The sequence below is a fragment of the Thunnus albacares genome, chromosome 13 (assembly GCF_914725855.1).
Source record: "Thunnus albacares chromosome 13, fThuAlb1.1, whole genome shotgun sequence".
NCBI classification, from domain to species: domain Eukaryota; kingdom Metazoa; phylum Chordata; class Actinopteri; order Scombriformes; family Scombridae; genus Thunnus; species Thunnus albacares.
The window spans coordinates 23,808,914-23,835,392 of NC_058118.1; the positions used below are offsets into that span (position 1 = coordinate 23,808,914).

General features: G+C 40.7%; 1 protein-coding gene across 1 annotated transcript in view; it reads left to right on the forward strand.

Annotated features, from left to right (window-relative positions):
* The window catches only part of wwc1 (WW and C2 domain containing 1), a 62,314-nt gene that overhangs the window by 17,770 nt on the left and 18,065 nt on the right, over positions 1 to 26,479 (forward strand). Inside the window, exons 2-9 of the mRNA XM_044370230.1 lie at positions 4,600 to 4,709; positions 5,501 to 5,704; positions 6,470 to 6,546; positions 8,182 to 8,261; positions 14,128 to 14,257; positions 20,273 to 20,419; positions 21,504 to 21,574; positions 22,972 to 23,217. Coding sequence (XP_044226165.1) covers positions 4,600 to 4,709; positions 5,501 to 5,704; positions 6,470 to 6,546; positions 8,182 to 8,261; positions 14,128 to 14,257; positions 20,273 to 20,419; positions 21,504 to 21,574; positions 22,972 to 23,217 — 1,065 coding nt within the window. The remainder of the gene's footprint in view (positions 1 to 4,599; positions 4,710 to 5,500; positions 5,705 to 6,469; positions 6,547 to 8,181; positions 8,262 to 14,127; positions 14,258 to 20,272; positions 20,420 to 21,503; positions 21,575 to 22,971; positions 23,218 to 26,479) is intronic.

A 26,479-nucleotide genomic window follows, 5' to 3' on the forward strand; every position in this document is an offset into this window, starting at 1 on the left:
AATTGCCATATTATTATAAAATTGCTTGTTTACTTTATTGGCAGTAAGGTTTAGTGTTTTTCTACTGTTAGTGTGATGAGTTTCATACAAAATTTATACTTTTTTGACTTTTTTTTGGTGGAATATAAATACTAAACAGATGTTTTGGTGTCTGGAGGGCCTAGGTGCTGTGGTTTGGGGAAAATTTGATGTTGTTTGACTAAAAAGTTTGCGTTCTCACATCATTTTAGATCATTATTATGACAATATTTATTTAAAAAAAAAACAACTTTTTAAGTAGTTTTTCACAGCACACTCAGACATTAGCAAGAAGAAAAGTGAAACAAATGTGCTCACTGATGCAGTAAACACTGTGTCCTCAAGTAATCCATCACATTTTCATGAGTGGTCACACTAACCCTGGCCCTAACCCCTAACCCCTAACCCTAACCCCTAACCCCTAACCCCTAACCCCTAACCCCTAACCCCTAACCCCTAACCCTAACCCTAACCCTAAACCCTAACCCCTAACCCCTAACCCCTAACCCCTAACCCCTAACCCCTAACCCTAACCCCTAACCCTAACCCTAACCCTAACCCTAACCCTAACCCTAACCCTAAACCCTAACCCCTAACCCCTAACCCCTAACCCCTAACCCCTAACCCCTAACCCCTAACCCCTAACCCTAACCCTAAACCCTAACCCCTAACCCAAAATAACATTTATACAAGACTTATAGGGAACAGATTTCAGTCAGTGTGTAGCCACTAGTCAGCTGTAAGGACTCATTTATCAGTACAAGATTAGAATTGATTTATATTTTAAATATAACAAAACATTGTTTCTAGAGCAGCAACAGTGATGTTTACGACAGGAAAGTCACCATATAAACTCAATAATGTCTCACTGGAAACGTCTAAAATGTCAATAAAATAAATCAGGTTTCTGACATCAAACTACTGAGTGAAGTTTGGAAAGAATGAAACAGAAATTAGTCACTAAAAAGGTTAATTGGTGGTTAGTTTGGCTCGTTGTGTAACGTAAACAAGACAAACACGATGAAACTGTTCTTCTACTGTACTTCTACCTAGAAAACGTGCGTCTCATGTCTGTACGCAGGGAGACGTTACTGCTGCTGCCGCTATAGTTTGTTTACGTGGGCTCAAGAGTCCGCCGAGGGTCAGGTGACTGAAATTGGCCAATCAGAACAGAGCGTCTGTAGTCTGTCTGTTTGTATGTTTGTTTTTGTGGTGTGGGATGGGAAGGATGATGAAATATGTGGACTCCATTGCTTATAGTATCTATAGTTTGACGAAATGGAAAATAATAATAATAAAAAATATACTGCAAAAAATAAATAAATAAATAAATAATATATATATATATATATATATATATATATATATATATATATATATAGCACAGATTGGGCTCATGGGGAGGGGGCTTTAAATCAAATTTAAACAACTTTATTTCTCCGTTAGGAACCAGTGCACACAACAACCAAACAAACAAATCAGTTAAAAACAGATCAAAGCAGCATATATTTGATATTTCCTTTTTAAATGAAGTGCAAATAAAAGCTGCAGCGAGCAGCGCGGTGTTTATTGTGTATGACTGAAGTTTGTAATATGGAGTCTAAAATTGGAAATGTGTAGTTATATGCAGCACGTTGTTGCAGCCATAATGAGTTTTTGATCGCCAGCAGATGTAAAAACAACTTCAAGCAATAATAACAGTTCTGAAGATGATATTTATGTGATTATACTCACAGAGCATTTTACAGAAACACGACTATCCGACTTTGTATCACACGACTTTAACCACACTTGCATAAGAACCTCGACAGCAACATCATTAACAATCCAGACTGTAACATCTGTGGGTCATAAAAACACTCAGTTATGTCAAAAAAGAAAAAGTAAAAGTGTCTAAATTCACCATGGAGGCTGCGGTGAACTCGCTGTAAGGCCGAGGGTTGCCCCAGAAACCTCCAGGCGATGCGTCAGCGCTGCTTGTGGAATGCTACAGGCCGGTTTCCTCCTATTGTGGCCGGCAAGAGGGACACCCAACCCCCCCCCCCCCTTACCCCCCTCCACCCTCAGAGGTGAATAGAGGACTCAGTGAAACACCAGACTACCCCCCCCCCCCCCCCCTTCTCCACTTACACACACTCTACCTCCTCCTGCTCACAAAACTGCTCTCAGACCAACACAGTGAGCCGGATTAAATCCATGTTTCAGCGTTATTAGTCAGTATTCTGGATTAATCTGGATCTGACATGTTGTAGAAGGCTGATCACAGGTTTCTGTAAGTAGAGGATCATTGTATGGCCGCAACTAATGATTACTTATTACTTATTGATTAATTGATCAGTTGTTTGGGCTATAAAATGTCAGAAAATGGTGAAAAAGGCAACGTAAAATAAGCCTGAAGGAGAGAATTTGACGACTCAGAACGATTAATCGATTATCAAAGTAGTTGTCGATTTATTTTCTGTTAATTAGTTTTCATTGTTAGGACTTGTAGGTGAAGTATCGCTTATATCTCTTCATTATGTATAATCTCACTTTAAAGTTCATCCTGAAAGTCATGCAGAAAGTATATAAATGACCTTTTGAGTGGCAGCAGTTTGAGTGTTTTATTTTTATATTTTTATTAGTTTATTTGTCAGAGACGATGCAAAACAAACATGAAACAGATGTGTTGCATGTAGGATTCCTAGCCGAGGCTAATTTGTGACCCCTGTCGCTACTATTTAAAATGAATCCTAACATATCATTACCAGAAATACATGAATTAAATAGAGCTCATGATAAATAGTGACATAAGAACTACAGAGCAAACTCTTGTATGAATCATAAGAAGCTGCTTTAACAGCATATAACAGTTTACACCACGTACTGTAGCTATTATACTTTTTTATCATATGTTTTTACTTTTTATTATTTATTTATTATACATGTGGGGTAAAAAGTGTCAGTATTGTAAGAACCAGGATCAGGTTTACGTCGTTTCTCTCACAAACACTTTAAATGTTTTATTAAATGTGAGAAAGTTTGTGTTCAGATTTCAAATGTGTTTGTATTTTTTTAGAGTTTTACTCGTCTTTCATGTGATATTTTTTACTGTAAATTAACCTCCAGTTGTGTCATGTTCTCTCAGACGACACATGTCTCTCTCTTGATCATTACGGTCATATTGAACTCATATTGAATTATTCTGATCATTAATTAATTAGAAAATTAATCTGCAACTATTCTGATAATCACTTGATCATTTTGTCAGGCAGAAATGACAAACAGGTTCGAGCTTCTCACACATGAAGATTTGATTCTTTTCTTTATTATATGACAGCAAACTGAAGCATGAGGAAAAGCTTCTTCTTTAAAGAGGAAAGTTATGAGTTATATTTATGACCAAATGTTTGTTAACATCCCTACTTTCAACAGTAAAACATAACATAATATATTAATGAACGCAAAGAAAATCACATGCTGTAACAAATCCTATGAGACCCAATATAAGATAATCCACAGACTACATGTAACCCCAGCTATTCATTATAAATATGATCCTAAGTGCTCCCAGTTATGTTTGAAATGTAAAAACAGCCTCGTTACATGTAGTCATCTTATGTAGTCGTGCCCTAAAATTGCAATTTTTTGGCTCTCAGTCCAAAATGAGATAAAGAAAATATTTGGGATATAAATCCCTCTAAATCCACATCACTGTATGTCGGGGTTAGATACTAGTTATGAATGCAAGCACAGGAACAGGCAACACTCACAATATTACAAAAACAGCTGGACGAAGAGCTTTCATATGTGTTGGGAGGCACTCTGGAGGAGTTTGTAATGGACTAGTCACCAGTAGCAATATACTTGAAAGAGGAATGGTCAAGAGTTATAAGTATGGGGGTAACGAATATATAACGGTTTAATACATACAAACAGCATTTCATAAATGCACCAGGTTGTGAATAATGCTGATTTTTATTTGTTTCTTTGTGTTTTTGTTTTGTTTTTTCCTTCTGTATTTGTGTTTGTTCTTGTGTCGGTGGGTTTTTGGTGTGTCTTGTCTTAATCGTAGGTCCTCCTGATGTATTATGTTGTTGAAAATTAAATAAAAAAACCAAACAAACAAAAAACAAGCAATCTGAATACATCTTCTTGAGCTGTGGGAAATTATAACAGGCGTTTGTCACTATTTTATGACAGTTGAGGACGAGCAGCAAACATTAAGCTGATTAATTGACAAGTCGGGTCAAAAGAAAGTTTATTTGCAGCTAATCTGATAGTTGAATGATAATCAAAAATTCCAGATATTTGCTGTTTCCAGCTTCTCAGATGTGAGGATGTGATGCTTTTCTTTGTCAAACATGAAAGTAAAATGAATATCTGGATGTCGGTCGGACAAACGAGACGTCTGAAGAAGGCACATTGGGCATTTTTCACTATTTTCTGCTGTTTTATACACAAAGGTGTTTGCATACATGTGTTATATACCAGGACATGTACAGTACATACATGTGGCCAAACATGGTGACCGACGAGGTCCGTGTTGTTTGTTGAATTCTGTTTCTGAATCTGTTTTTCCTGTTTTTCTGTTTCCTTCAGACAGACGAAGCCTCTGACGTTTGCTGACTGCATCGGAGATGAGCTGCCGATCGGCTGGGAGGAGGCGTACGACCCCGTCGTCGGAGCGTACTATGTCGACCACAACACCAGTGAGTTCTTACTGACTCTCTTATCTGTCATCTGTCATCTGTCCACACCCAGCTGTGTTTTTACATCTTCTGTTGTTTTCTGTTGAAATTTTGAAGAACTTTGTGGTATTTTAGTCATTTTAGTGTTTTTCTTTACATAAACTGGACTCTATGGAGCTAAAGAGTGAATATATTATTGAATAAATTATTTAGCAGTACTCAACTGGCTTCACAGTGTTTCATTTTATTTTTAGTTCCTCACTGAGCTGCGACTAACGATTATTTTCTCATTTGATCGATTATTTGTTTTGTCTATAAATTCTCAGAAAATAGTGAAAAATGCTTATTATAACATCTTAGAAGATATTCAGTTTACTGAACACAAAAAAGCTTAAAAATTCTCACATTTGAGAAGCTGCAAACAACAAATTTTTGGCTTTTTTCCTTAAAAAAATGACAAATGATTATTAATAGTTGCTAAATAATTTCCTGTCGATCGACTAGAAGATGAATCGACCAATCGTTGCAGCTCTAGATTGAAACTTTTCACCGTTACGATGCTGAATGTTAAAACTCTGATTATTAACCGGAATAAATCAAAGTAATGAGACGAGTCTGTAACTATAACTCCTGACGCTCACCTCTGATTGGCTGAGTCGTGTTTAAAGCTGTACACTAAACACACATTTATTGATCAAAACAACAACAAAACACTGTGACCGTCTCATTAAATGTCGCTGCATGTTGGTGGCTAAATCCTCCTCTTCCTCCTCCTCCCCCCCCCCCCCCCCCTCCTCCTCCTCCTCCTCCAGAGAGCACCCAGCTGGAGGACCCGCGGGCCCAGTGGCAGCGGGAACAGGAGGCCATGCTGCGGGACTACCTGGCCGTGGCCCACGACGCGCTCAGCGCCCAGAAGGAGATCTACCAGGTGAAGGAGCAGAGGCTCCGCCTGGCGCAGCAGGAGTACCGGCAGCTCAACGACGCGTGGAGGGACAAGTCGACGTCGCAGACCAGCTGTAAGTGTAGCCGAGGAACCCCGGACGTGGAGCAACATGATTTATTTTATGTTTAGGGACATTTTGGGAAGTGAGGGATTAGAAAAGAGAGAGAAAAAAGGAAAAAATGATCAGTTTTGGCAGATATTTCCCTCAATGTCTCACACAGACAACTCATAATATGTTTAAGCAAAGACAAAACTGGTGTGATAGTGTGTCTGATGCCTTCTTGACTTTATTACCATATGACACTGGGAGGGGAAAGCACGATGACTGGCGGCAGCAGCAGCAGCGTTGGGGTTCGGTCACAACAGCAGAAACTCAGACAGAAATGCGTCTGTGGTGATTGATGAAAGCAAAGTAAATCCATACATTCAACTCTGGTGAACTTTGATTCGCAGTTTTGTGTTGCTGAGCGAGTAGAAACCGCCTCGATGTGGCTGATCTTTAAAGGAATGAAGGGAAAGGAAGATGAGCTGTGAGCTGTGTTGCATTTCTTTTCTCAGATAGAAGTTAAGAAGATGATTCTTACAAAAAATGTCCCTGAGAGTTTCTCTTTTGTGAAGATGTACTTTTTCTCTTAAACCTTGACAGGAAGAAAACCTTGACATTCCTCGTGAGATTGCTTTAATTTAACAGCTATGTTTCCCCACAAAGACTTCAGTAGATGACGTTCAGCATCTCTGGTGCAGCACAAAAACAGCCGTGAAAAGCAAAAGATATAAGATAGATAGATAAAGATATAATGGACGTCTCTTTTCTCTTCATATCTCACCTTTCCTACAGTGAACTCCAGATCGTCCTCTTCCAGCAAGTACGACCCTGATATCCTAAAAGCAGAAATATCCACAGCTAAAAGTCGGGTAAGAGCCTCTTCTTCCTGTTTCCACCACGGAACCTGTTATCACGCTTGTAAACTGGAACTGCATGAAATAATATTTAATCTGGATCACTTAGAGGACATTTTCACTATTTTAATCTCTCTTAAACCAACAGTCAGGAGCCCAAATGAACATTAAAGCTGTTTTTCTTGCTGTAATCATTCCTCCTGTTCATACTGACCATTAGAAGATCCCTTCATAATGACCTTATAATGGAACTGATGGAGGAAAAAATCCACAGTCCTCCTTCTGAAGCTAATATGAAGCTTCAGCGTCCAAATGAGTCAAATTAAGTAGATATCTTTCAACATTACAGTCTTTTTAGTGCCAAAGTTCCTCTTTTTGTTACTATACTTCCACCTGCAGTTCAACAGGGAAACACAAAGAGGGAATTTGATGCTAAAAAGACTGTAAATGTGTCAGATATCCACTTGACATGAATAACTCAGACTGCTGAAGCCTCATATAAGCTTCACAGAGACTTTTAAATGACTGTGTGGACAAACTGTGGATTTTGGCCTCCATCACTTACACTGAAAACACATTTGAAGGATCTTTTAACATCCAGTATGAACAGGAGGAATGATTACAGCCAGGAAAACCTCTTTCACTGTTACTATGGAAACCTGACTGCTGTTTTAAGACAGACTTGGATAAACTGTGAACCTATCCTTTATGTCGTCTGATCTTCTAAACATGAACGTTTCTTGCAGATAATCACTGTTTTCATCATGGAGTCATTTGTAAATCTGTAAACTAAACGATTATTTGAAACAAAATAATTTTCCATTAATCAAGTTTTCATTTGGTGAAAAATACCCATCATGTTTCCCAGAGCCCATCTTCAATCATATTGTTTGGCATTTTTCATTAACAAATGACTTTATTATTAATCAGTTATAAAAATGGATGCATATTATTGTTTCAACTAATTGTTTCAACTTTACTTCTTATAAAACTTTGAAACTTTGCATTTCTCAACATGTTGGAGTTTCAACTTTTAGGATAAGTTTGGTGATATTTTTGATTATTTTTTTTTAATATTTTACTTATTGTCAACAAATCTCATTAAAAGACCAAAACCAGCAATGAGTCGATGCATTAACAAGTATTATGATACATCTTCTTCTTCTTCTGTGTCATAGAGATGCATTGTTGTCCAAGAACTATTAAAAACACGTCAGCGAGTCACACTGATGGGCTGAGTGACATGTTGACACACACACACACACACACACACACACACTCACACACTCACACACACACACCGTCCTGCTGACAGAAATACTCACTAGAGCAGCAAATGTGGATTCATCCGCCGATGAAAGTAGTTCCCAACAAATGCTCTATTTCCTCCCGTTGGTTAAAAACTACAGTGACCAGCTGTTCTAGGAAATTACTGAGCTTTTAAAAACAAATAAAACTATTATTTGTGAGCTTTTTTTTTTAAACATTTATCAGTAGGAACCAATGGGTTTGGAGCTGGGAGACAGGGAAGAGAACACATTACTGGTTTTGGTTTTTCCCTTCATTCCCTTCATCTTAAAATAATTTGAAACTCTTAACCGTTTATCTGTATTTTCCTTCCTCCCTCTCTCCCGTCTGTCTGCGTCTCAGGTGAACAAGCTGAAGCGGGACCTGGCCTGCATGAAGCAGGAGCTGCTGTACAAAGAACAAGGCTTCGAGACGCTCAAAGAGTAAGCGGTGACGTCCTCACGCCTCTCCGTCTGTTTTACCTTTGTCTTTGTGGTTCATATGCGTTCTCGTCTTCTGGCTTCTGGAAGCTTTCCAGCCCTTTTTTCCCGGTTGAATCCTCGCTGAAGGGCACTCTGACGGGTGTGTTTGTTTACAGCCCGGTCAGGGATTTGATCCTCACGCTGCAGGACGCCACGACACGACACAAATAAACATCACAGCTCGATCAAAATACGCCGAGCCCAACGTGCAACACACATGAGAACAAAACAAAGCAACAACAACAACAACAAACAAACAAGCAAACACAAACAAACAAACACTCTGAGGGTGGGGACAGAGGTTCAGGGAACATATACATAATGTTTGGATAGAACATTGTGTTCAAAGAAGGAGAAGAAAAAGCTTTAAAAAATCTCTTTCCTGAGCCTCTTGTGGAGTCTTTAAGCTTTTAAAGCTTGAGATGTGCTGAAACACTTCCCACCCGTTCAAAGAGTGACGGTGGTTTGGCAACACCAACCATCATGACCAGTAATGACAGAAGGTTACAGAGGTGACTGTGTGTCAATAACTCTCTATAATCCATCATTTTAAACGTCATTACCTTCTTATTTATTGTCAGAAAACAGGCGTCAATAAGAACAACTACTACAACTACAAGTATGATTTTAAGGCTGCAGATGCATCAGTCGACTCGCTTTTTGTCACAATGACAATCATATTTTAGACCAGTGTTTCCCCAACACGGGGGGTCAGAAAGGTCACAAAGGGTTGTACGACGGATCAGAGGGGTCACAAGATGATTAAAGCTGTACTAAGGCAGAAAAAAAAAACATCTTTTCTGCTTGAACTGGTCACAACGTTGCTTCATTGATAGGAGTCGCAGGTTAAAAAGGCTTCAAACTACTGTTAATAGACAATATTGTGCTTCCAACTTTGTGGCAACAGTTTGGGAAACTGAAGTTCATTTTATTTAAGGCAAAGACATCAGTAGGCTGGTTTTTGATAGCTTTGCTAGCTTGTTTCGTTGTGCTGTAACAGACGTTTAACAGTGAAGAAGAACAAAAAAAACACAAGTGTCAGTGGAAGATGAGTAAAACTACAACAAAGAGAAGAAGTCAGTAAAGCTTGTTGATCATCTTTCTTCTTTCATCTCTTTAGTTTGGACAAATTAGAACATTTACAGATGTTCCCCCCAAAATATGACCGTATCTTAACCTCTGCTTTAATGGTTCCCCCCTCAGTTTCATGGATGTGCAATACTTAATCACTGAACTCTTTTAAGAGAGTAGGATGTAGTTATTGTATTTATTTGGTGTTAGCGTACGGCTACAGGATGATTCGACGCATCAGTCGACTCGCTTTTTGTCAGTCGAATTACCGCTTGACGGCACGTCGGCGGCGAATAACGCAGGGTGACTGCGTGACGCATAACTGTGGCTGAAAGTTGACTGAAATACTTTTGAACCGGACGCTGTTACAACCTCCCGATCGACTCTTTTTGTCCGACAGCTCTGTCGGCGGCAGACAGGAGACAGGACACACTCATTTTTCCAGGTAAAATATGAGACTGGTGTCGGCTGTTACAGGAGGTCAGGGTGGGCTGTCTGGGTCGTTACTGGGCAGAGGCGTTAATAACATGCATGAAAATGTGTTACAGCTACTGGACGGCTCCAGCAGACGTTGTTTCTTGTTGCTCAGGTGTTTCAGTGTGAACGTGGATCGTCTCCTACTTTCTCTCATTGAGTTTTTTTGTTGTTGTTTTATTTCCCCCCTCCAAATCCCTGCTCAGCTCTCATCTTTCACCTTTATCGGTGACGTGATCGCTCGGGCATCACAGGGATATTTTTCACACAGTAGAGACGAAGGAGACTTCTTCTACTCGTCGCACTCGTTGGAATTTGCCCTCTTTTAACAGCGTGTGGTCAAAACCTTTTTAAAAGCACAATAAACAGCTGCTTATCACAGCGTTTATTGGCTCAGCATTATCACACATTCCATCCGATCATTAAACACCATCAACTCCATAAAAGCGACACAAAGGGACAACAAGCTGAAGAATGTGGATATGAAGGGAAACACCCCCGTCTCTCTCTGACCTACTTCTACACCTTTTCGGATATGTGAAGCAAGGTGCACTAAGAGGAGACATCGGTCAGGAATGTGGATTTGAGAAGAGAATCTGTTCTTCATGTCAGACCGATTCCTGTTTGTTTTGTTTTTCCAAAGAGAGAGAGAGAGAGAGAGAGCGAGCGACGCGCCTCTCCTCTCTCCGCTGTGGGTCGGCCGTCGGATCGAACAGGAATGTCCGGTCTGTTTGTCTTGTCTCACGCAGCAGAGTGGAGAGTGTCAGGAGGATTAAAGAGTAGCTGAGGCAGAGCGGTCGGACGGCATTCCTCCGCGACTTTCCCCTCTCCTGTTACAGTCATCAGACGGCGTCCGACAACCAATCGCTGTTTGCAGAAATACAAATAGGCTTAGACAGGAATGCAGCCCGACACTCAGACTCCTGATAAGATTTCACTAAATGCTGCCGAGCAGGAGAGAGTGTTTTATGATGTTTTCTCACATAAAGAGACGACATGTTTAACTTATGATTAGAGCTGCACTGTGCGGCCAAACGTATGTGGACACACATATATATGCTTTTGGTCAGGAGCAAATCTTTAAAGCTACAGCACACAATGATAGTTTAGACCAGTGTTTCCTCAACACGGGGGGTCAAGACCCTCACAAAGGGTTGTACGATGGATCAGAGGGGTCACAAGATGATTAAAGCTGTAATAAGGCAGAAAAAAAACATTTTTCTAGTGAATTATTGGATCATTTTCTTTCTTCGGGACTTTAAAACATCTTTTTTTTGATTGAACTGGTCACAACGTTGCTTCATTGATAGGAGTCGCAGGTTAAAAAGGTTTCAAACTACTGTTAATAGACAATATTGTGCTTCCAACTTTGTGGCAACAGTTCGGGAAACTGAAGGTAATTTTCACATTTACAGATGTCCCCCTCAAAATATGACTATATCTTAACCTCTGCTTTAATTGGTTCCCCCCTCAGTTTCGTGGATGTGCAGTATTTAATCACTTAACTCTTTTAGGAGACAAATATTTGGTCGATACGAGGGGCGACTCAAAAATTCCTGGAAGCCATCGTTAGCACAAGAGGAGGATATAGTTATTGTATTTATTTGGAGTTAGCGTACGGCTATGAGAGGATTAGAAAGCTACTATTGAAATAACTATTTATAATAAGAGTTTTTTTTAACAATCCCTTAGATTTTTGTGTCCCTCCTTGTATGTTGTTACCTGCTTTTTTCAATATCCCCCCAAAATAAGTGTGAATTCCAGAAACCTGTGTGAGTATTTTTACTTTTGAGGTCAGAGGTCACCCATCAACCCACAGATGGATTTATTATTTTACCAAAGCAGGAGGAGGAGGAGGAGCTCAGACACTTTTCCCCCAAAATTTATAATCTCCAATAAACTACTCAGATCACATGACGGTTTCTAGCTGACGTGTTTCAGCCACGGTCAGTATCTGTTAAACGTCTCTGTTGGTTGTTGTTGTTTTAAGTATAAAAAGGTTCATATTGCCGTTTTCACTCAGCCTAAGTCCGTGTTTGAGAAAGACTTAGAGAGGATTACTTGTTCTCTCTGCCTGTTACAGACAAGTGCCTCTCACCCTCCCTCCCTCACTTCCTCATTCTCTCTGTGCCTTGTTTTCTCTCTCTCTCTCTCTCTCTCTCTCTCTCTCTCTCTCTCTCTCTCTCTCTCTCTCTCTCTCTCTCTCTCTCTCTGTGTGTGTCCGAACCTCCCTCCCCCCCCTCTTCCCTCTCTGAAGAATGTGGAAGGACCTGTTATTCTGATGCATGCATGACTTGCTGATGACAGGGTTTACATAGCTGCTGCTGCTGCTGCCTCTCATGGCTGTTTCCTGCAGCGTCTCTTCTCCCGGAGCAGCTGGGTCTTCCCAGTCTGAGCCCCACAACCGAAAACAGGATCTCACGTGTGTGTGTGTGTGTGTGTGTGTGTGTGTGTGTGTGTGTGTGTGTGTGTGTGTGTGTGTGTGTGTGTGTGTGTGTGTGTGTGTGTGTGTTACCTGGAAGTTAAGAGTAGAACAAACATTCGATCTGGTTCGCTAACGACTCATCTACACAGTTTTTCTGGTCCTTTTTACAGAACACACACACTTATTGTTACAAGGTATTTTAATCGATGCAGCTGTCGACAGAGATTAAAAATGAAAACTGATGTTTTTAAGATTAGTTTTGACCTTTGTTTGATAGACAAAAGTCCAGAGTTCACGTGAAAAAACGACTTTCACAAGTGAAGTTGAGGTGAAAGGCCCTGAGAAACAAGAAAAACGCAATACGCTGATATATCGGTCAGCTGATATATCGATCAGCTGATGTATCGATCAGCTGATGTATCGATCAGCTGATGTATCGATCAGCTGATATATCGATCAGCTTATATACCGATCAGCTGATGTATCGATCAGCTGATGTATCGATCAGCTGATGTATCGATCAGCTGATATATATCGATCAGCTGATGTATCGAGGTTTGTCACAAGGGTTTGATAACCACATCTGAAGGATCATTTATGTATATATTCTGTATTATGTATAAGATCATCAGCTGATATATCATCAGCTGATATATCGGTCAGCTGATGTATCGATCAGCTGATGTATCGGCCTCTCACAGATAGATTGGTATCAGCATTTTTTATTATGAAATTCCCAGTGAAGTTTACTGTTTCAGTGTTATTTCATACAGTAAAGTTAATTATTAAACTGTAAAATCTTTGTCACAAGGGTTTGATAACCACATCTGAAGGATCATTTATGTATATATTCTGTATTATGTATAAGATCATCAGCTGATATATTGGTCGGGCCTCGGTTAAAACGTCTGTCACTTCCTGCTCTACGTGAACGTCCGCACCGCTCTAATACAGCCGCTCTCACAAAGTAGTCGTTCTTAATGACGTATTTTTCCGTCATCAGACACCAGAATATGAATAAAACAGTAATTTGACCACGTCTGAGTCTCAACTCGTCAACAGTAAAACAGGTTTCTGTCTTATTTTGAAGATCTCAGTTTAACTGTTTCCTGTGTATAGAAGCCAGTTAGAAGAAGATACAAACTTGGCTTTAATATATAAACAGGTTTTTGATTTGCTGGCTTTAAATTATCTGGAGTCAGCCAATCAATAACTACATCAGCTACTTTGATTGATCAGCTCAACTCTTCTGCAAGTCAGTGGCATCAGGGAGCGTATCGATTGATTAGAGAGGAGAAAAAAAAAAAAAAGACCTTGCAAACCTGCTGATCTTAATGCTGCTGTTGCAGGTGTTGATAAAATTATACTTTGACCTTGCATCACCTTTTTTTTATCTACTTTATTCAGTTTCCTTGTAATTCTTTAATTAGCAAAAAAAAACCCTCCAATGCGTCAAAGTCACACAAGGACGTTATCTGGAGAAATTACAATATAAAATCAACATGAGGATTTAAATCCGACAGTATGAGTAAACTATCTCAGTCTTAGTTTGGAAAGCGTGTGTGTGATGAAAGTGAATGAGTAATGCTGCTCCACCATCTGCCGTCTGAGTGGCCTCCAGCGAGTCGTTCTACCTTCCTGTGACTGCGGTTGTGTGTTTACGGCGGGCAGCTTTCACTTATCAATAGGTGTAACTGTATGAAAATGAGTCACGGTGTCGCTGTAAAGTAGAATCTATTCAGCTGACTCAAGTTCCCTGTTTAAACATGAAATTTCACATTTCCAAAGCAGTGAATGAGTGAATTATATTAACACTGACCTCCTCCTCTTCTTCCTCCTCTTCCTCCTGACCTCCAGGATCGACCAGAAGGTGTCCAACAGCCCGTACGGCTACAAGCTGCAGGAGGCGCAGGCCATCCTCAGCGAGGTGCGCTCCATCCGAGACGCCATCAGCTCCGGGGAGAAGGAGAAACAGGAGCTCATGCAGGTAAAAAAAAAAAAACATTTATAATGTAGAAAAAACAAAAACTACTGACTTTGTTCGGTCCTGTTGGACTTTAGCTTGATGTCACTTAGTTAAAGCGTTTAAGTATTTATGTCAATCAATCATGAGCCAGTGTGATGTGGAAGCAGGAGGCGTTTTAAGGATTTTAAAGGAAGTTATTTGACTTTTACTGTGGAGAAAAACAAATTATCAGACAAAGCAGAGTGTTTTTAATCATTTAGCATTAATATATTACATGACTGTCTGTTTATCGATTAAGACCCGTTAACATCTAAATATATTAGTTTATAGAATTTATTTCAGTACCAAACAGTTAAAAGAAAAAGTCTTTTACACCAGATGAAATTGAGAAATGCAGGTTTGTCGGACGTTTAAAAACCAGACGAAGTGAAAACAGCAGCGTTGTTTAAAGGCTGCTGAAAGCAGGATGTTAAGTCGATCGGCTCCTTCATGAACAAAAGAAGAAGGTAAAAGGAGACAGATAATCCCGAATACTGACATCTGATGCCGGCAGCCGCGCGGAGCAAGTCAGAAATCACAGCGAGGGAGCGAGCGAGCGACGCGCCGAGAATCTTTACACACACAAAAAAGGAATAAAGTTGTATAAGATGTGAACTTTATCATTATTCTGCCTGAGAGCTCTTCAGTTAGAGTTCTTCTTCTGGTCCTTTGGTTGAAGGACAGAATCAACAGCTGTCACGTTGCTCTGCTGCTTCACTTCATCAAGATGTGATCAGTCAGAAACATTTACCACAGAGCTTGTTTCTCTTAGTGTTGGGCGGTTTTTCTGAGGACCGGGTAGATGGATAAACTCTCTCACATCTTGATATTTCTCACAGTGTGGCAGGAAGTGATCATCAGTCAAACAGAATGATAATTAACTTTGTGATTCGGTGGTTTCGTTCCAATATTTGATGTCATTTTCTCGTTGTTTTGAGATGATTTGTTTGGTTTCTGTCCCGAAGCCCTGGTGTGTGTGTGTGTGTGTGTGTGTGTGTGTGTGTGTGTGTGTGTGTGTGTGTGTGTGTGTGTGTGTGTGTGTGTGTGTGTGTGTGTGTGTGTGTGTGTGTGTGTGTGTGTGTGTGTGTGTGTGTGTGTGTGAGCTTCAGGACCAGCTGGCAGAAGAGACTCTTATCTTTGTTCAACTATTCTTGGCACTGAAGGGCTTTTGTACTGGTCTGAGTGGTGGTGGTCATCATCATCATCATCAGTCGACCCTGGAGGAAGGTTTATTGTGTTCTTTATAAAAACGGTTGTGCTGTTTCTCACCTGAGCGACCGTGACTTCTTCCTGCAACCTGGCGAATGTGTTGTTTTCAAACAGGTTTTTTTTAACCGCATTCGACCTCGCTGGAGATTGCACAAAGCCGTGAGTGGGAGTGATTTATGAACAGCGTGAGGAGATGAAGGTGAAATACAAGCGAGGAAAAAAGGAGGCGAGTAGACGTGGGCATCGGGCGACTCTCGGGGGAGTCAGAACTCGTGTTAAAACACTTTACACTTACGATGCTGTGCAGAAAAAAAAAAGCCAGATGCGCTAGAAGAGATTCAGTGACTCGGAGGAGGCAGATGGTGTTTTAGTGTCGCACCTCCGGCGTCGTGATGACAGCCTGTCGACTCGTGAACTTCACTTTCAGATGAGTTTTCTGGAAAGTGAAAACAATTTGGCTGATGGTCGTGACATTTTCCAAATTAATGGTTTCCTTTTGCAGACTCTTGAGTATGTCTGAGTGGGTAAGTGAAGTCCAGCCTGTTCTCTTTATTTCTGCTCCGTGTTTGGATGATTATCTGAAGGATGTCTGTTATTTTTTGATGAATTGTTTAGTCTGTAGCCAGAAAATAGTGGAAATGTGCATCCCAGAGCTAAATATGTCTTCAAATATCTTGTTTTGTGCAACCAACTGTCCAACACTTAAAACGGCAATGTATGAAATTACTGGTTAATGTCAGAGGTGAGGCTCGTAGTGATGAACCTACAGAGAACTATCAGAGACTCTGAAGCTCCTCTCGGCTTTACGGAGCTTTATAACGAGTTTCAGCTCATTGTTTATGTGTCCGGCTGCAACTTTACTGTTCTGCTTCACTTTCAGCGCTCTCATAGCGTCGTTTTCAGAGAAAAAGCTCTAAAAAGCCGCTGTACACTACCTGCTCAGCACCAAACAGCAAACAGACACAGTCAGCTGTAGACTAGCTGGTGAACATAGTGGAGCATTTAGCAGCTAAAGAGCCAGATATTTCCCTCAGGAGTTGGTGGAGAACAAAAACAGAACTAAAAGAGAGTGAATATTAAACTTACATTCACCAGATGAATAATTATGTTGCTCCGTAACTGCTGGATGTGGAAATAAAGCAACTGTTTGTTCAACATATCAACTTAAAAGGTGATGATATGTCCGTGTTGTGTTCAAAAAAATCTGTGAATGCAGGTTTTAAAAAAAATGAAATGATTTCATTTATTATTTATTTCTTTTGAGAAAACCAGTGACAGGATGACTCATCTCAATATTTTCTCTTTGCTCTTAAACAAAAGTATGAAACCAGACACTTGTGCTGCAATTTTCATGACAGATGTGGAACTCATATATTATATATATATATTATTTTGTGTCATGTAATGTTCAGGTCTCAGTGCAAACTTTTAAAGATCTTAACTGCTGCTGTCGTACAATTTTAATGAAGCTCGGAGGAGACAGTGTATCTTGTAACTACATTTTTTAGAGGTATGACGTGTTCAATTCTTGTGTCTGTCAGGCGTTTTTCTCTCTTTCTTTATCTCTGTAGTTTAATGACACTTTATCTGAACAAAAGCGAGTCCGTGTCTCCTCTTCTCTTCTCGGTTCTGACACATAAAAAGTGTTTCCAAAAGGTGTTTCATATATCCAAACCCTCCTCTGCTTCTCCCCCCCGCCGTCCTTTTATTATGTGTGACAGCATCGCAGTGCGGCGTTAACTCATCCATATTTCCTCCCACGGCTGCGGTCCGTATTAACGTTGCATGATGGGACTTGGAGTCTGTTCACAGGCTGCAGGTCTGCACACAAACTAGTCTGCAGGGAAGTTGACATTTTTGTTGGATGTAACAGTGCAGGAAGCCAAGTTTTAGATCTGTGTTGACAATATTCCAACATTCAGCCCCATAAATACATATACATTTAAAATATCAGGTCTTATCAGGTAAGTCTTGACTGCAGATTGCTCACATTGGTTTGGATGTTCGAGGGAGGAAACTGTGTTCAATAAAACATAATCTGTTCTGTGGACTCCTTTCTGTCTCTCCTCCTTATCTGCAGCTGACAGCTCGGTCTGTTTGTCACGTCGTGTTTATATGGCTGTTGGTGATAAGCATGTAAGCAAGTCATCCGCACAAAACAGCACTTCTTAATGTCAGAGAGACGGACAACAAGAGAAATGAAGAGAGAGAGAGAGAGAGCTGCGGTTCACGAGCTTTAGCCTTGAATCAACAAAGTGCGTTAGTTTCAGTTATAAGTGAGGCAGTAACTAATTGCAGATTATCTTCTCGATGAATAGATCAATAGTTTGGTCTTTTAAAAGGTCAGGAAGAGACAGAAGAGCCGATCACTGTGATTGGAGTTAATGTGGCATTAATTGAAGGAGGAGGGTTTTAGTTCTCTTGATATCCAAAACATGGAAATACACAACAGTGTTCAGCTAAACAGTAGGAATTATTATGGGAAAGTGATGAGAAAGCAGCACAGTATAGATTTTAATGGATATGTTTATAATGTTTCAAGTCTGTCTTAAAATAGCAAGTAAAGCAGTGGAAAAGAGGGTTTTCCTCGCTGTAATCATTCCTCCTGTTCATACTGGATAATAAAAGATCCTTCAAATGTGTTTTCAATGGAAGTGATGGAGGCCAAAATCCACAGTTTGTCCACACAGTCATTTAAAAGTCTCTGTGAAGCTTATATGAGGCTTCATCAGTCTGAGTTATTCATATCAAGTGGATATCTGACACATTTACAGTCTTTTTAGCATCAAATTCCCTCTTTGTGTTTCCCTGTTGAGCTGCAGGTGGAAGTATAGTAACAAAAAGAGGAACTTTGGCACTAAAAAGACTGTAATGTTGAAAGATATCTACTTGATTTGACTCATTTGGACGCTGAAGAGACAGAAAAAACTGTAAGAGAGATGCTGTAGATGTGCTTACATCATAGGCCCTGCCGTAGCCTAATCCATCACTACCGTTGTGTCTGTAAAACGGTGGACAAATTGTTTTGAGCGTCACACAAACCCAGCAAAATGACTCGTTTCACTATCAGAATTGAATCCATTCAGATGATTTTATCCCGCTTCAAGTTAGCAGAGGGCTAACCGGAAGTTAGCTGGAAGTCTGCATTCATGCATTCATCCGGCCAGCGCGGGAACGTCAAAACCCGACTCCAGATTAAAAAAAACTCTGTATTCTGTGAAATACAGAGAGATTAATCAGCGTTGTGTGAACTCGTTTGGCTTGAATGTGACGGACGTTCATTCATATGCAAAAGTTCCGCGCTGCAGGTTTAATTTAACACCGTCGTTATCACAGAGGTGGTTTGTTATTTTCTATCACATCTGAGAAGCGAAGATAAGGTGCATTCCAGTGGAGGCTTCAGATCAAACCACAGAGTCATGTTAGATATTCATCATGGCTGTAAAGATGAAAGGATCACTGCTGCATCATCACTGTAGTTCATGAGCAACATGCTGCAAACACATTTTACAGTTTCGTCTCTTTGCAGATACTCTTTACCCGGAGAAACTCTCACCGAATGACTTTGTACAGTCAGTAGAACAAAAACTTCAGTTCCCAGATGATCAGATGAAATATTTGGTGCAAAGGTCAAAATCAGAGAGCTCAGACAGTTTCTCTACAGTGAAGTCGAACGTTTGGTTCAGAAACTATTTAAGGTGCTCTTGATAGAAGCTGATGTCCCAGTTTATCACATCTTAACTCTTTGAGTCCGAGACTTTTATATCTGCTTTTTAAATCTCTTTATTTACAGGCTTTTAGCAGAGTCACTACATGTCACATGTTGGGATTGTCAGAATGAGTTTGGCTACTCAGAAATGCCATTAGTTTGCATGTGAGGGGCTGCAGCTAACTATTATTTCCAGTATCGATTAATCTGTTGATTATTTTCTGGATTAATCAATTAGTTGTTTGGTCCATAAAATGTCAGAAAAGATGTCGATCAGTGTTTCCCAAAGCTCAACACGACGTCCTCAGATGTCTTGTTTTGTCCCGACCAACAGTCCACAGTCTGTTAAGTGTCGTAGAGGACTAAAGAAACCAGGAAATATTCACATCTGAGAAGCTGGAATCAATCATTGATTATCAAAATAGTTGGGCAGTGATTTATTTAATAGTTGGCAACTAACTGATGAATCGATTAATGGTTACAGCTCTAGTTTCCATGTTTTACAACAGCTTTTATTTATTTTTTTGTGCAATTTAAAATAGTTTGTCCACATGTAAAATATCTGTATGTTGATAAGACACCCTGAGCCTCAATAATGTCAAAAATAAAGGATTATGTCACTTCTGTTGTTATTCTTTTATTGGGGATAATCTACTTCTAAGCTTTTGAACTACAGTTCCCATAATGCTTTGAGGGATAAAGGCAGGAAGTAATGTTGCCATGGATTCAGCGTGAGTTAGCCGTTGTCTACACCTGAGCCCCGTTTCTTTAGCTTGTGTTTGTTTACATTCTGGTTAATAGTCAGCATGAAAAGTGGAGCTGAATGAACCGTTATCACTTCCTGTTTGCACCGTGACCACGAATGTTCAGAAAACTGGATTACTGAGACACTGAAGAAAACTCTAAACCAGCGTGTTGGGATTTGATTTTGTTATGACTCTGATGTAAATTGTGCCCATCGGGTATTATTTAATAATTGTGTTCCCCTGTCTTTAGCGTCCCAGTTTCTCGCTGCAGATCATTCCCGTTGTGATTAATTTAATCTCCAGCAGCGCCGTTTGTCTCCTCTGTTCATCCAGAAACTGGCGGTGTTGAAAGACGGTTTCCAGCTGGACTCGGGTTCGCAGCAGGAGCTGTGGGGCAGCAGTCCCTCGCTCGCCAACTCGGAGCTGTCCATCCCTCGGCTCTACTCCGACGCCGGCTCCCAGACCGACATCCCCGCCGAGGTGAGTCCCAGAGAGAAGAGACGCGGTGTAGACGAAGGCCACGCAGAGCTGGAGTCCTGCTGTAGTCAAATAAATAAGTGAATCCAAGCAGGTAAAAACACGGCGGCAGCGTCAGCCGGTCCAGCAGAGCGTGGCTGTAATCCTGAAACAGAACCAGGAATGAAATATGGGACCAGTTCTCAGTTTTATCGTAAGCCGACCAAGATAAACCTTTCTGAGAACTGACAAGATCGTTTCCACACACATCACAAACTTATCTGACCAGATTATTAATCTTGTTTACTTCCTGGTAATTTAGCTGTTTGTTTTTGTTTGTTTTGGCAAAGTTCTCCTGCAGCTGTTTATATTTAGACAAACTTATTAAACACTTAATGATTTATAGACAAATGTGTTTATATTCCAGTTATTCTTTACTTGTTTTATTCTTTTCATTTTTGGAAATAATTTCTTGTCTCTTAGTAAAAACCCTGTGCTCTATAGATGCTCCATGAATAAAGTTTATTATTATCATAGTTTATTAATTATAAATTTTAGTATCAGGACTAAAACTCTTAATATCAAATCAAAACTCCTTTGCAAAAGTTACACCACATTGCTGCCCAAGTCAAGTATGATATAGTGTTGCCAGATCATTTATGATGTTGACATTAACACTATTTACAAGTCAGAAACTCATAATTATGATAAATCCGATCAGACTTGAATGCAGCATGACGTCTGGGAACAACTCACCGACTGCAGGAGCTGAAAACATGAAGACTGATTAAAGCTCAGAGCTTCTACAGTCTCTATAAACACTTTTCCTTCTCCATCTGACTCCTTCTGCTGTTTACATGTGTAAATATTCAGTTTGCATCATCGCCACAAAGATAAAACTTAAATAGGAAATTGGCAAAGAGAAATGTTAGAGCTCAGTTGGGATATTAATCATAAAAGGTTATTTTTGAATGAAATGGCCTGATACTCTGATTTCACCTAAACTCTCCGTTATTTCACCAACAAATACAAGATATCCAAACGTATCAGTGAACTGATATTTACTTTATTTTTCATTGTGTTGATGTTGTTTTCTGTTTGTGTTCAGTTCATGACCAGCACCAACAAACTGGCAGAGAAGGTTCGTCTGAGTCTGAAGTACGAGGAGGCCAAGAGAAGGTAGACATGACTTTGTCTAGAGGAGTGTGTGTGAATGAATGAATGAATGAATGAATGAATGAATGAAATTTCTTATTAATTTGCAACTTTGCCCCACCTGCCTGGGTTTACAAGACACCCCAGATTTATGCAAACCAGAACCACAGTGCTGTTCACACACTCCCAAAATAACACAAACAGTCCAAAAATAGAGAAACAACTTGAACAAATTTCACAATCAAATCTTCAGACCAAACTCATAAATCACTGACTAGAACATTAACTTTATAGTTGTGGAGAAACCAGAGTAAATAACAGTTCAATGATCCACTTTGACTTCTTTTCCAGGCTTTTGAGACAAAGTTGGCAGAATTTAACCAGCCGTTCACACTTTTGATCATCTGCACACCAGAATATTTTTGGGGTTTTGTTTGTTTGTCTGAAATCATCATAATTTTTATGGTATAAATGAAAACAGGAGTCAGTTTCCCTCTTATATAATCCCTCCAGTAAGTGTGAACATGTCGACCTCGGGAAGAACACCGATCCTCGACTGTGCATCTGTGTCGTCAGTTTGTGTTTGTATGTAGATTTAGATTATTTTTTATTTGGAACATGTTAAAATAACAAAATAAAATACATAGGCAGCGAAAACAAAACAAAAATAGCAAACAGCAAACTTTCAGTAAGCAACACAAATAATAACAAATAAATTTCAATGTTGGAAAAGTGCGTCGGATGAAGTGAAGAACTTTTCTAGTCCCGCTCGCCTTCTTTTTAATATACTTTATCGATCAAATCAAAACCAAAAAACATTCAAAACAACACAAGAGAATAAATATAACAACAAACAAAAAGACACTCGTTCATTCTGTATCTGTTCAATATGTTATTTTTTAAAGATTTGTTTAAACTTACTTAATGTTCTGCATGTTTTCATGTCTTCACTACAGTTGTTTCCTTTTGTTGTGACACAATGAAGTTTAACATTCGTCCTCACTAATTGTTTTTTGAACGTACATATTCCTCTGAAATCATATTTACTTTCCCTCATTTGAAACAAGCTTTGGATGCTGTTTTACTCTGTACATGATTTGTTTTGAAGTCAACCAGGTCCTGATATTTTAGTGTCTGTGGAATCAAACATTTCACTGTTGACTGTATCTGTGTGTTTGTAACGATCGTCCGTTCCTACTGTGTAATAATCTAAAGCCTCTGAAGCACTGACACATGTAGGATTAGTCCTTTAGGTGACACAATTTAGACCAGTAAAAGTTAAAAATGTCGTTTTCTAAGCCAGCGAGCTAATCGATGTCTTGATTGTCAGCAAAGTTGAACAGGTGGATGATAATTGATCTGTTTCTCTTTCTCTCTTCTTGTTTTCTTCTCCTCATTCTCCTCCACGTCACTCTTCACAGGATCGCCACCATCGAGGTGCAGATCGCCAAACTGGACAGCGAGGCGTGGCCGGGGCTTCTGGACCCGGAGCGAGACCGCCTCATCCTCATCAACGAGAAGGAGGAGCTGCTGAAGGAGCTGCAGTACGTCAGCCCCCGACAACGCCTGGAGCCCAACGACGCCCAGAAGCTGGAGTCCGAGAAGAAACGTCTGGAGAGAGACCTGCAGGCCGCCAGAGACAACCAGAGCAAGGCTCTGACGGAGAGGTGAGACGGCGGCGGCGGGGGTGGGGGGGGGGGGGTCGACCTCTGGAGGGCTGCGGTGTTTTTATGTTTATTAAAGCTTCATGTCTGAAGGTGGACAGAAGAACAGTCACAGAGAAGGTTACTGATGATGACGGCTGTCTGATGTCTCTAACTGTCATCATCAGCGTCTCGTCTGCTGCTTAAACGTTTGACCTTCTAGTTTCTTTTAACTCTGACCTTTAGAGACCTGACGATTATTACCAGGTAGAGACGAACATGACAGTCCTCCTCTCCTCTCCTCTCCTCTCCTCTCCTCTCCTCTCCTCTCCTCTCCTCTCCTCTCTCCTCCTCTCCTCTCCTCTCCTCTCCTCTCTCCTCCTCTCCACTTCTCTCCTCTCCTCTCCTCTCCTCTTCTCTCCTTTCCTTTCATTTCCTCTCCTCTCCTCTCCTCTCCTCTCCTCTCCTCTCCTCTTCTCTCTTCTCCTCTCCTTTCCTCTCCTCTCCTCTCCTCTTCTCTCTTCTCCTCTCCTTTCCTTTCCTCTCCTCTCCTCTCCTCTCCTCTCCTCTCTTCTCCTCTCCTCTCCTTTCCTCTCCTCTCCTCTCCTCTCCTTGTCTCCTCTCCTCTCCTCTCCTCTCCTCTCCTCTTCTCTCTTCTCCTCTCCTTTCCTTTCCTCTCCTCTCCTCTCCTCTCCTCTCCTCTCCTCTTCTCTCTTCTCCTCTCCTTTCCTCTCCTCTCCTCTCCTCTCCTCTCCTCTCCTCTCCTCTCCTCTCCTCTCCTCTCTTCTCCTCTCCTCTCCTTTCCTCTCCTCTCCTCTCCTCTCCTTGTCTCCTCTCCTCTCCTCTCCTCTCCTCTCCTCTCCTCTCCTCTCCTCTCCTCTCCTCTCCTCTCCTCTCCTCTCCTCTCCTTGGCTCCTCTCCTCTCCTCTCCTCTCCTCTCCTCTCCTCCTACTTTATCCCCCTCTGTCTACTTTCCAGCTTTCTTTTTCTTCAGTCTTTTATACCTTTTATGTTTTCTCTGTTCCTACTCACCTAAATCTCTCTTTCACCTCCTCTTTCCTCGTCTCGTCTCCTCTCACCTCCTCTTGCTTCATCTCCTTGACTCCTCTCCTACTTCCATGTTTTCTGTCTTGTCCTACATGTCTTTCACCTGTTTTTCTCCTCTAGTTTTGTTCTTCTTTCCTGAAAACAGCAAACCTGCATCCCTCTCTCTCTCCTCCTCCCCCCCTCCTCCTCCTCCTCCTCCTCCTCTCCTCCTCTCTCTCTCGTTCTCTAACAGGACTCTTGTTGTTCAGGCTGCCTGAGCTCGGTCTCTCTTTGTGTTTCGTCTCCTGTTCCTGTAACATGAGAGAGGCTGCAGAGCCTCGTCACAAAGGGAACCTCTTGTGGTCCACACACACACCTATACACACACACACACACACACACACACACACACACACACACACACACACACACACACACACACACACCGTTCACAGGTAACAGAGTTGTCAAAACGCACACATACATAAGAAATATGCACACACAGACGTGTATTTAGTGTCTGCAGCTTCTGAAAATGTCAAATTCACTAACTTTAAGACTTTTCAGTTATCCTGTCAAATTAAACTGAATTATGAAGTGCACAAAAGTCATTAAGTAGTGAAAATGATGAAGATTTAATAGTTAAGATGTCAAAAAAGGGACAACAAAACGAAAAAGAAGAAGAGAGAGAAACGCCAAGCGAGAAATCAGGTCAAATAAAACACCTGTGTGGCTGTTTAGACCCTTTTTAAACAAGTCCCGTTTTTGTTATATGCTGCACAAAACACATTTGATTTAGCCTCGTACTGACCCCTGAATCACTGAGCACATCTGACATCAGCTTTCAAACGGGAGAATCGGCAGCTTTTAATCGTGTTACATCATAGATCGGGTTTTAGACAAGAGATTTGATGACGTCACCTTGAGCCTGAGAAATGTCTCGCATTCATTCACTGTTTCCTGATGTTTGTAGACCAAACAATTAGTAGATTAATGGATATTGCAAGTAATCATTAGGTGCAGCCCTAATTCAATTGTTGTGCTCATTGATGGCTATTTCCCCAGTTAGAGAAACAATGAGCCAAAGAGAACTTTGGCAAGACGTGATCTTCCTGTGGATACAGACTGAAATCATGTGAATCAGCGTCTTTCTTCGATTGACATGACAAACATTAAGCTCCTAGCAATCACTACATCATTCAGAATCAATAATAAACCTGTTTAAAACAGAAATCCGCTGCCAGGAACACAATGTCAGACTGACTAATGAAGTAGAGCCAAATGACTCTTAAAGCCACACCTTGTTTTCTGTTGAACTCGGCTTCGTCACCACTAAGGCGGCTATTTTTGGATGCTAGCGCTCAGACAATACCGAGCTTCAGTGCTGTTTTTGCTCTCAACCAACTCCTGAGGGAAATATCTGGCTCTTTAGCTGATAAATGCTCCACTATGTTCACCAGCTAGTCTACAGCTAACTGTGTCTAGTTGTTGTTTGGTGCTGAGCAGGTAGTCTACAGTAGCTTTTTAGAGCTTTTTCTCTGAAAACGACACTATGAGAGACGCTGAGAGTGAAGCAGAACAGTAAAGTTGCAGCCGGACAGATAAACAAGGAGCTGAAACTCATCATTAAGCTCCGTAAAGCCGAGAGGAGCTGCAGAGTCGTTGATAATTCTCTGTAGGTTCATCACAACGAGCCACAACTAACACATATCACACTGACAGATCAGACGTTGGTATAAAGATACTGATCGTAGCTTCTTTAATGTATATAAACATGTTTTTTCTACTAATACTGGCTAAAACTAAAATTTTGGTATTCTCTAAACAGAAGGGGAAGAGTCACAAAGTCACATGAAGAACATGGAGTTCACACACACACACACACACACACACACAGCTGTCTGTAACCTGATCAAAAGCTTCCTCTCTTCTTCGACCCGTTTCCACCCAAACGGTGGATCATATTAACGGCCGCTCATGGAGCCGTTTCCTCCTGACAAAGCTCATACAATCAGATGACACCGCTGTCACCCTGAACACAAAGCAGCTGCTCACAATAACCAAACACATCACCGCCGCCGCCGTCGTGTCATATTTGTTAACGCGAAGTCGACTTTTTTTTTTTTTTTTTTCCAAGTTCTCACACCCGCAGGCGTTTGAAGTGACGGGAGGATCATGTTCAGTGTCTTTCTTTTTTTATTCCTGAATCTGAAAGCAGCTGACAGACGGATTTGATTAGAGGAGAAGTTGCTTTTGTTTA